This window comes from Saccoglossus kowalevskii, chromosome 2 (assembly GCF_978046115.1).
Source record: "Saccoglossus kowalevskii chromosome 2, keSacKowa6.1, whole genome shotgun sequence".
In the NCBI taxonomy this organism is placed as follows: domain Eukaryota; kingdom Metazoa; phylum Hemichordata; class Enteropneusta; family Harrimaniidae; genus Saccoglossus; species Saccoglossus kowalevskii.
The window spans coordinates 19663448-19675743 of NC_140642.1; the positions used below are offsets into that span (position 1 = coordinate 19663448).

The following is a 12296-nucleotide window of genomic DNA, read 5'->3' on the forward strand; positions in this document are numbered from 1 at the left end:
AAATCTTAATAATTTAAACAATCAGATATACATTTTTATGATCTGCATTTTCCTAAAAAAATAATATGTGTCGTTTTTTCATTCCTCGAACGAGGTTCCGGAAGCTGCAGTGAACGTTGGGACTACACTTCTCGCACAAAATTTCCTACGAGTCTGGTTCTGACGGTGGTGTTTACTGTGGATTCTTCTTGGGCTATTTGCCCCCTTTTAGCGACTCCGTTCACCCTTTGTATTGTGTAATAACCATCTATTGGATCCCCGGCGGTCTTTTGATAATTGTGTGTGTCGTGGGTGTTGTTAAAAGACACGAACATGCCAGTTTTTAACGGGTCGATGCGGCTGAAAGTGTACGAAGCCGTCGATCTGAAGCCGACAGATTTCTCTACACGACATGCCCTCAGCATTAACAGCAAACAGTTGCAACTGATCGACCCGTATATGACAATCACTGTTGATGACCATCATATCGGACAGACGACCACAAAGCAGAAGACGTATAGGCCGTTTTGGGATGAAGAGTTCCAAACCGAAGTGCACCGTGGCAACAGCGTGAGCTTCACTGTGTTTCATAGCGCGGCCATCCCTCCTGATGATTTTGTCGCCAACTGTACTGTTGCTTTCGAGGATTTGTTACAGACGTGTCACAGTCACAAAGTTGCCGATATTTGGGTAATAACATTTGCAGCTATCGACCTGCTGTATTTTTCAGCGGAGTGCTCCCTGACGGGCACGTCCTTTGCTCTTTATTTTTAAGCGCTCTATTCGGATTCGGGAACGGTGACTGTAAATCGTTGCATTGTTGTGCTAATGTTGAATTTCATTATATTTGATACGGTCTCTCTTCGTCTTGTGGCCTCTTTCAGATTGATCTTGAGCCAACCGGAAGAATACACGTTGTGATCGAATTGCAAGGATCTTCGTCGGAAGGTAAGGGAGGTACTCGTATGGGGAGGTGGTCGTGATTCCACTGTGCCCCCTAGTTCGGGGCCTACAGGTGTGCGGTGTTTATATTTACATTGAACATTGCCACTGATGTCATCGTGCTGTATAATATATGTCGGTGAGGCCCACCTCTAGGATTTTCCTCTCCGAATTAATTTTAGTGTTGGATAGGGAAAACGAGTTTCTGTTGATCTGTTCGTTTTGTGAAAGTAACAGATTTCAGAAATTATAACATCTATCCATAAGTGCGTTTCTCGTGAATTTGATAGCGCAATTGACCAGATGGAATCAAGTGTGCCATGGCATGATTATTTTGATAACAATTGAGAAGGAGATAACTCCTCGTTAATATTTATTTTTTTGAGTGTCTGTCATCGTGTTAAATACCGGCAACCCACATTGGTGGTGTGTGGTTATCAGATCTTCCCATACCCCAGCAAGAATGACATTTCACCAGCTGGGGTGTAGACATATTTTAGAAACTGTGTTAGACGAATCCCTTTTCATTTTTTTTTACTATTTTCATCAGTTATCATTAATTTATTCAGACTGATATTTTAAAGGTCACACTCAGTATTTGACAAAATTTGCTGTGTGTAACTTGTTGGTTTTTCACATCGGGAATGATATAATTTAATCTGGATTTGTCGCCCCACTTCCTGGAAATTGAGAATTGCTAGTTACACATTCACTCATTTTTTTCCCAGTCACTGAACGTGTCTCCCAACAAGATACTGCCCTCTCAGATCTAATTATTGTAGGAGGCCTCAAGGTATTCTGAAAAATGTGGGGGAAAAACCCTCATTAAATATTCTGAATAGTGTGTACCATGGCTGATTTGGTGAGATAACCCCATATTAGGCAAGTTGATATGATAATATTCCCTTCAATCAGGGTACCTGTATTGGCAACTGGATAATCCATGACAAATGAGTGAACCATGTCAACTGGATATCTGATTTTGATACCCCTGTCTTAGTTGACAAGTTTGTGTTATTAGGGGGATGGAGTATTGACAAATGAAATACAACAGTTTCATAATTATACTCATTTGATTTCTGATGTTTACTAGGTTAATGAGAACAATGGCCAATTTGGTCGTCTATTATCTATTCATCGGTGGAAGGTTATTTTAGTGTCATTCTTTTGAATTTTAATACATTTCAATTTCACTGTTGTGGGTAGTTAAATAACTATTAATTAATTAATCCACACTGCTAGTAATGATTCATGATTGATATGGGTACACATGGAGATTACCTGACTCTGGTTAGCTTCTCATTTTCTTTGGGGAGTAGTGTAAATCAGTAGCTTGGAACAGTTATAGTGGCTTTATTTGCTTGTATCTATACTTTTGGTTTTCACTTCTTAAAATATGAATATTCTGTAATCAATATGCATTGTACATGTTTAATTAGTCAGAATTTTGATTCCAAACTTCCTTATCCATTATGATAAAGAAAATAATATATACAATTGATGTTCAATTGAAAAACCTAAAATTATCTATTTGTTTAAGTTCCATTTTAAAGACACACTGGTTCAGCTCTCTGATTTTTTTTTTTCTGCATGTTTTTATTATCACAAATGTGTTTAGGTATGATTTGCATAATTTCCCTTTCTTTATCATCAATGTAACAATTGTCATCCATTTGGTTGAGAATTAAGTATGAAAAATAAAAAAAATTATAAATTTTAAAACTGTTCGATAATGGTTTTGTGAGAAAATTCTGAAATGTACTTTCGATCTTGCCTGGGATGTAAAACAGTCCTACATGTATAGTGGGACTGTGGATGTAAATGCAACTAAATAGTGTCCAGTTGCTTTGATTTGTGGACTTCTTGCGATATTTAAAAATTTATCAAATCAGTTGCAGTGTTAGTTTACATGACAATATTTCTTTTGTCCTCGACTAGTATTTATTTTGATATTAAATAAATCATGACCAAAATTGTCATAAGAGCTTAAAGAATTCTCTAAGAATTATTTTTTTAATTTTCAAATTCCTGATTATATAGTCATATACATCCATTTATATTATGCAACATATTGGGTGTATCTTTCATTGTTATATACATTGTGGTGTATCTGTCAAACATTATTTACATTGAGGTATATATTTCAATGTTTACACACATCGAGGTGTATCTTTCATTGTTATACATTGGGGTGTATCTTTCAGTGTTACGCACATTGGGGCATGTGTTTCACTGTTACACGCCTTGGGGTGTCTTATACTCTTACACATACTGGGTGTATCTTTCATTGTTACATACATTGTGGTGTATCTGTCAAACGTTATTTACATTGAGGTATATATTTCAATGTTTACACACATTGGGGTGTATCTTTCAGTGTTACGCACATTGGGGCATGTGTTTCACTGTTACACGCCTTGGGGTGTCTTTTACTCTTACACATACTGGGTGTATCTCTCATTGTTACATATATTGTGGTGTATCTGTCAAACGTTATTTACATTGAGGTATATATTTCAATGTTTACACACATTGAGGTGTATCTTTCATTGTTATACATTGGGGTGTGTCATTCAATGTTACACACATTGAGGTGTATCTTTCAATGTCACACACATCGAGGTACGTCTTTCACTTTCACATGGGATGTATTTTTCATTCATGTACACATAAGGGTATATCTTTCATTGTTGTACATTGGGGTGTGTCTTTCATTGTTATACATTGGGGTGTGTCATTCAATGTTACACACATTGAGGTGTATCTTTCAATGTCACACACATCGAGGTACGTCTTTCACTTTCACATGGGATGTATTTTTCATTCATGTACACATAAGGGTATATCTTTCATTGTTGTACATTGGGGTGTGTCTTTCAATGTTGTACACATTGTGATGTATCTTTCATTGCTGTACATATTGTGATATATTTTCCAATCCTGTACACATTGTGATGTATCTTTCATTGTTATACATTGGGGTGTATCATTCAATGTTGTACACATTGTGATGTATCTTTCATTGCTGTACATATTGTGATGTATCTTTCATTGCTGTACACATTGTGATGTATCTTTCATTGCTGTACACATTGTGATGTATCTTTCATTGTTATACATTGGGGTGTATCATTCAATGTTGTACACATTGTGATGTATCTTTCATTGTTGTACACATTGTGATGTATCTTTCATTGTTATACATTGGGGTGTGTCTTTCAATGTTGTACACATTGTGATGTATCTTTCATTGCTGTACATATTGTGATATATCTTCCAATCCTGTACACATTGTGATGTATCTTTCATTGTTATACATTGGGGTGTATCATTCAATGTTACACACATTGAGGTGTATCTTTCATTGTTATACATTGGGTTGTATCATTCAATGTTACACACATTGAGGTGTATCTTTCATTTTTATACATATTGGGGTGTATCATTCAATGTTACACACATTGAGGTGTATCATTCAATGTTACACACATTGAGGTGTATCTTTCAATGTTGTACACATTGTGATGTATCTTTCATTGTTGTACACATTGTGATGTATCTTTCATAGTTCTACATTGGGGTGTATCTTTCATTGTTGCACACATTGTGATGTATCTTTCAGTGTTGTACACATTGTGATGTATCTTTCATTGTTATACACTGGAGTGTATCATTCAATGTTACACACATTGTGATGTATCTTTTATTGTTATACATTGGGATGTATCATTCAATGTTACACACATTGAGGCGTATCATTCAATGTTACACAAATTGAGGTGTATCTTTCATTGTTGTACACATTGTGATGTATCTTTCAGTGTTGTACACATTGTGATATATCATCCAATGTTGTACATATTGTGATGTATCTTTCATTGTTATACATTGGGGTGTATCTTTCAATGTTATACACATTGGGGTGTATCTTACATTGTTGTACACATTGTGATGTATCTTTCAGTGTTGTACACATTGGGGTATGTCTTTCAGTGTTGTACACATTGGGGTATGTCTTTCAGTGTTGTACACATTGGGGTATGTCTTTCAGTGTTGTACACATTGTGATGCATCTTTCATTGTTATACATTGGGTGTATCATTCAATGTAACACACATTGGAGTGTATCATTCAATGTTACACACATTGGGGTGTATCTTTCAATGTTGTACACATTGTGATGTATCTTTCAGTGTTGTACACATTGTGATATATCTTCCAATCCTGTACACATTGTGATGTATCTTTCATTGTTATACATTGGGGTGTATCATTCAATTTTACACACATTGGAGTGTATCTTTCATTGTTATACAGTAATACACATTGGGGTGTATCATTCAATGTTACACACATTGAGGTGTATCTTTCAATGTTGTACACATTGTGATATATCTTTCAGTGTTGTACACATTGTGATGTATCTTTCAGTGTTGTACACATTGTGATGTATCTTTCAGTGTTGTACACATTGTGATATATCATCTAATATTGTACATATTGTGATGTATCTTTCATTGTTATACATTGGGGTATGTCTTTCAGTGTTGTACACACTGGGTATGTCTTTCAGTTTTGTACACATTGGGGTATGTCTTTCAGTGTTGTACACATTGGGGTATGTCTTTCAGTGTTGTACACATTGGGGTATGTCTTTCAGTGTTGTACACATTGTGATGTATCTTTCATTGTTGTACACATTGTTATATATCTTTCATTGTTGTACACATTGTTATATATCTTTCATTGTTGTACACATTGTGATGTATCTTTCATTGTTGTACACATTGTGATATATCTTTCATTGTTGTATACATTGGGATATATCTTTCATTGTTGTATACATTGTGATATATCTTTCATTGTTGTATACATTGTGACGTATCTTTCATTGTAGTACACATTGTGATGTATCTTTCATTGTTGTACACATTGTGATGTATCTTTCATTGTTGTACACATTGTGATGTATCTTTCCTTGTTGTACACATTGTGATATATCTTTCATTGTTGTACACATTGTGATGTATCTTTCATTGTTGTACACATTGTGATATATCTTTCATTGTTGTACACATTGTGATGTATCTTTCATTGTTGTACACATTGTGATGTATCTTTCAGTGTTGTACACATTGTGATGTATCTTTCATTGTTGTACACATTGGGGTATGTCTTTCAGTGTTGTACACATTGGGGTATGTCTTTCTGTGTTGTACACATTGTGATGCATCTTTCATTGTTATACATTGGGTCTATCATTCAATGTAACACACATTGAGGTGTATCATTCAATGTTACACACATTGTGGTGTATCTTTCAATGTTATACTCATTGGGGTGTATCTTTCATTGCTGTACATATTGTGATATATCTTCCAATCTTGCGCACATTGTGATGTATCTTTCATTGTTATACATTGGGGTGTATCATTCAATTTTACACACATTGGAGTGTATCTTTCATTGTTATACAGTAATACACATTGGGGTGTATCATTCAATGTTACACACATTGAGGTGTATCTTTCAATGTTGTACACATTGTGATGTATCTTTCAGTGTTGTACACATTGTGATGTATCTTTCAGTGATGTACACATTGTGATGTATCTTTCAGTGTTGTACACATTGTGATATATCATCTAATATTGTACATATTGTGATGTATCTTTCATTGTTATACATTGGAGTGTATCATTCAATGTTACACACATTGGGGTGTATCATTCAATGTTTTACCCATTGCAGTGTAACTTACATTGTTGTACACATTGTGATGCATCTTTCATTGTTGCACACATTGGGGTACGTCTTTAAATGGTACACAAGTTTTGCATTGTTTAACACATTAGAATGTATCTTTCATTGTTACACACATTGGGGTGTATCATTCAATGTTAAACACATTGAGGTGTATCTTTCAATGTACACATTGTGATGTATCTTTCATTGTTATACATTGGGGTGTATCATTCAATGTTACACACATTGTGATGTATCTTTCATTGTTGTACATATTGTGATGTATCTTTCAATGTTATACACATTGGGGTGTATCTTTCAGTGCTGTACACATTGTGATATATCTTTCAATGTTGTACACATTGTGATGTATCATTCAATGTTACACACATTGTGATGTATCTTTCATTGTTACACATTGGGGTGTATCATTCAATGTTACACACATTGAGGTGTATCTTTCAATGTTGTACACATTGGGGTGTATCATTCAATGTTACACACATTGGGGTGTATCATTCAATGTTACACACATTGGGGTGTATCATTCAATGTTACACACATTGAGGTGTGTCTTTCAATGTTATACACATCGGGGTGTATCATTCAATGTTGCACACATTGAGGTATGTCTTTCAATGTTATACACATTGGGGTGTATCTTTCATTGCTGTACACATTGTGATGTATCTTTCAGTGTTGTACACATTGTTATGTATCTTTCATTGTTGTACACATTGTTATATATCTTTCATTGTTGTACACATTGTTATATATCTTTCATTGTTGTACACATTGTGATATATCTTTTATTGGTGTATACATTGTTATACATCTTTCATTGTTGTACACATTGTGATATATCTTTCATTGTTGTATACATTGTGATGTATCTTTCATTGTTGTACACATTGTTATATATCTTTCATTGTTGTACACATCGTGATATATCTTTCATTGTTGTACACATTGTGATGTATCTTTCATTGTTGTACACATTGCTATATATCTTTCATTGTTGTATACATTGCTATATATCTTTCATTGTTGTATACATTGCTATATATCTTTCATTGTTGTACACATCGTGATATATCTTTCATTGTTGTACACATTGTTGTATATCTTTCATTGTTGTACACATTGTTATGTATCTTTCATTGTTGTACACATTGCTATATATCTTTCATTGTTGTACACATTATGAAATATCTTCCATTGTTGCACACATTGTGATGTATCTTTCAATGTTACCAGTGTTCTCCCCAGGCTCAGAGGGAAGCATGGCGGTCTAAATTGCATGCTAATTTGCATACTAATTTGCATATTTTTCAGGATTCACTCTCACAAAAACAAACATACAAGACAGTATTAAAATGTATGAGAGACTTTATTTAAATTACATAATACTTTACATAATATACCATAATTTGACAAGATCGTCATTTAATGTGAACTGTTCCATAAAACTTAGTCTAAACTATTCCTTCTGACTTTGTTGTGCTCCAAACATTGGCTGCCTTACTGTAGTTAAACTCGTCATAGACTTGCACGGGACTTTGTTCCATAAAGAAGATCCACTCTTTGCAATCATGTTGTGCTTTGAGCATTAACTGCACAACATTCCTAGTGGGAAAAAATGAAAAATAATAAAAAAAACCAATGAGGATTGAGGTTCAAATAAATGTAAACATAATGATTGAATTGTGCCACGATCGGGAACCCAGTGCCGTATGGATAGCATTTCGTCTGCAAAACATGTTGTTTACATGTTGGTTTTGTCAGGTCAACGACAAGGAGACTCGGGAATTTCGAGGGAAAAAAACATGAGGTCACTATTCAATTAAAATTAAAACGTAACGATAGAATTATGTATACAAATCGGGATTCCATCGATCATAGCGCGTGATGATAGCAGCTGTCGTTCGCAAGACGTTGACAGGCCGCCATCTTGGAAATACCTACACAGGTCAACATGTGACCGGAAGATTACAAAATTCAATTTTTTTTTTGCTTGGACAAATTATAACATACGCGTACCCATTAATCTATGAAGATATCCATAAATAATCTAAAAAAGTTGACAGTAACGAGTGATGTTTTTTTTTTCATGTCGTGTTTATACCAGCCTCGTGTCTAAGATGTTGATTAAAGTTCGGTGTTCTTACAATCGGCAAAACATACACACACTGGCATTTTATTTCTAAAATTACGAAATATTACCTGAACAATTGACCTTAACCAGGGAAATGTCTTTTTCCACAACTCATCAAAACCAGCCTCACGCCGTTTCCGTGTTTCTACACGTTTCTGTGCTGTGCTAGCGGTGATTGTACGTTTTAGCCGGGCGGCATCACCTTTTTTTTCTTTACATGTTTTGTCATATATCATCTCGGTGTTTGCAACTTGAGTGACAATTTGTTCCCTATTGACAGCGTCTGTACTTCACACGTGTTTAACAATAGGACTGTTTAATTTGTCCCGGCAAGTTCAAACCGCCGTGGCGTAGACGGTGATAATTTATGCAGTGCTACGTGTGAGCGGGTCAAATGGATGTAAACAATGCATCCTATTAGCGTGGCGGTGAAGTTGTAAGCATGGCGGTATGAGCCCAAGCGTGGCGGCCGGGTCGCCACGCATGGCGGTGCCGCCATGTTTTGTTCTATGTGGGGAGAACACTGGTTACATGCTAACTGATGAAGGGTTACCAGTAGCTCGCTATTGATTGGGCATTGAACACGCAGCTACACTCCTATAAGCTTGATCTATCTCCATAAAATTGTCCAGGGTTGATGCTATCATATTCAGCTGTGTGTGTTGTTGAATTGTAGCAATTTCTGACTGAAAGAAGAGACTCAAATAACTAGAAAGTATTTTGACATGCATCGCTTTTACAACCCTTTTCAAATTAATGAGTATTACATTACAACTATTTCCCTTTTGATCTGAACATGTAATGGTGCCTACCATGAGTGTTATCTTCATCAAGTTTGCAAATATAAAGTTTTGTAAATTAAAACAAAATCCTTGTGCTTTAGAAAAAAAAATGGATTATTATCTTGAATAGTGATTCTGATGTGAATTGTGTATTTTGAGAGGAGAATCTTGTAAATACATCAGGTAGTTTAAGTTCTTTTTGTTCTCAGCCTCTCTTCCTCCTGTTTGTTCTGCATCGATATTTGAATTATTCTACCACAGTAGATTAACATTTGGATAAATTATGCACATTACATTGAAACAAAGTGTTTTTTTTTCAATAGAAATGTTATTTTCATTCTGCTTTTAGTAGTTTTGATAATACAGCATGTGTTCTTGCTCACCATTTTTGTTTTTGTCCTGGTTATTTTAGGAATGCAGTTGTATCAATTTGTACCCAAAAATGAGACATAAACTCTTTCTACGTTTTAATATTCCACTACTAAGCCATTATGGATTTAGATTTTATTAATTCAGCCTCAAAGATTACTATCCTTCTTGGAATTTAATGAATAAGACCAAATCCGCAAATAAAAAATCAATTTAAAAAAAAGAAAATTAGGGGGGGGGGCATAAAAATAGCACTGTATGTGTTATAAATTAAATTAAAATTGAAACACTGGTGTTTATGCATTATTTATCAATAACTTGAATGTTTTCTTGCAGACACACAATTATTCAATTGCATTTGATTTATTATTACTGAGTAGCATTGGAAAACTACAAAACCTCGGCCACTTCCTAAAAAATTACATGGGGGGGGGGGGCTTTCTTGCATATATTTAGCACTTGTTGTACAGAAACCACACCTCACTCACCCTGATAGTAACATAACCCTGCTTAATTAGATTGCATACTGTAAAATGGTTAATTATTCACTGGGCTTTAATTTAGCTTATTTCGCTGACTGGAAAATGCGCTAAATTTAAACCCAGTGAATATGTAAAATTTAGCATAGAACAAATTATATAAATGATAAAACCGTGAATTTAAAACCCAATGAATATGCCTGAAATGGTAAATCAGTGAAATTTAAACCCAGTGAAAATTAGTCATTTTACAGTATACCGCTACTACATTTCTGCATTCATTTAGCATGTTTGCATCCCTGATTCAGATTTAATGAAACTGGATTCAGTAAACTCAAACTAGTGACATCTTCCTCGTTTAAGACCTTGTAGTAAGTCTTTCATAACTACAGAAGGGGAGAGAGAGAGAGAGAGAGAGAGAGAGAGAGAGAAAGTTGATGTGTAATTGTATTCACCAACATTTTTAGAAATCTCAAGTTTGGAAACACTCGGAGCACAGTGAGTGGATCACAGTATGAAAAGCTGCCGGCGTAACCATGCATTGCCGATCTAAAGCACAAAGGAATAGCAGTAGTAGTGGCTTGAGTGTACATGCAGTTGACAAGGTGATGGTATGTTGTGTACATTACAGTTGACTGCAAGCGACGTGTAAATAGTATGTTTTCTCTGTGTCTTGAATGTACACTGTTGACTTTGATCACATGCATTTAAATCAAAGCGAGTATATAGTTTAATTCTATATCAAGTATCTTCAACTGTCTAAGAAATAAAAAAAATAACCATTTCCACGATGTGTTGTGTGAAAGTGAAAGCTTCTTTGCCTTGTCAATGTTTAACTGTATGTTTATATATAATGTTTTGTGTCAGGTAGGATTTCCCAAGTGATAGTCAAAATTATGCTGTACAGTTTTTAGTGTGCTGGTGGGCTCAAGGATGTTTTTCATCACATTCTCTTTCGTTGAGTGAAAATAGGTCAGTTTGTGTTTAATGCAGTTACTAATGTCATCAAGCCATCAACTGATCTCTCTTTATGGTAGCCTGTCTTGAGTTGTTTTTTTGTTTTGTTTATGGCCATTTAATTATATCTGGCTAAAGTATTTGATGCAACTCATGAATACACACATACAGGTAATAGGCTTAAATTATTTCCTCGTCAATACGCCGCAGTGATTCAGCAGATCAGGTTCAGTTAAGGTCACACATACACATAATAATGCCAAATTGTGTTTCTTATTTTTAATTTTAATTCAGCCCCTAAAAATACTGAGACACCTTAACTTTGTTAATAGTGTTGTTAAAATATAAATAAATTTTGGTACTTATTTCAACAATGTCGACGGAATAAAATTTTAGCTTTGTTGACAGAATGAAACCTCACTTTATTACTGATTGTTCATCATCCATTGACTGATTTACATAAACAATATAGCATGTTATCACCCCTATTGTACCTATTGTGATAAGTATTTTTATCGTAAATAATTTAGGAGGGATGACCAAGAACTTCATATGCACAAGACCATTGGTTTTATTAGAGAAGGTCATGTCGTGACTATACCTTCTCTTATTTTAAGAGTCTTGTTAGCTTTTGGTCATATTGGTTGCTTTTAAAATCACACTCAAAGTATGCATGCATGGGGGTGAACAAAAGTGCTGTATGCAGATATTCCACTTTCTGGTAATGTACAACTTAAAAGCTCAATAAAACTAGCGCAAATCAACAATACAGCGTGTCTGCGTGTCTGTCAGCTGTTCATTCGTCCCCTCCTATATAGTTACAGCAGGATGCAGCACTTCTTATGTTCTAGAAATGACCTTTTACTAATAGAAATGAAAATGTGTTAC

The 12296-nt window shown here is 34.9% G+C and overlaps 1 protein-coding gene and 1 long non-coding RNA gene across 3 annotated transcripts in view; one reads left to right on the forward strand and one right to left on the reverse strand.

Annotated features, from left to right (window-relative positions):
• Nucleotides 1–139: 139 nt before the first annotated feature.
• LOC100368048 (calcium-independent protein kinase C-like) overlaps nucleotides 140–12296 on the forward strand; it is a 64377-nt gene continuing 52220 nt past the window's right edge. For both annotated transcript variants that reach the window (XM_006822763.3, XM_085492615.1), the window contains exons 1-2: nucleotides 140–669; nucleotides 864–927. In XM_006822763.3, coding sequence (XP_006822826.1) covers nucleotides 313–669; nucleotides 864–927 — 421 coding nt within the window. In that variant the 5' untranslated portion in view covers nucleotides 140–312. The remainder of the gene's footprint in view (nucleotides 670–863; nucleotides 928–12296) is intronic.
• Nucleotides 8038–8929, reverse strand: LOC146748257 (uncharacterized). Its single transcript, XR_014931304.1, has 2 exons — nucleotides 8890–8929; nucleotides 8038–8292 (listed from the first exon to the last, which is right to left on the reverse strand). It is a non-coding gene; the product is annotated as an uncharacterized LOC146748257 (long non-coding RNA).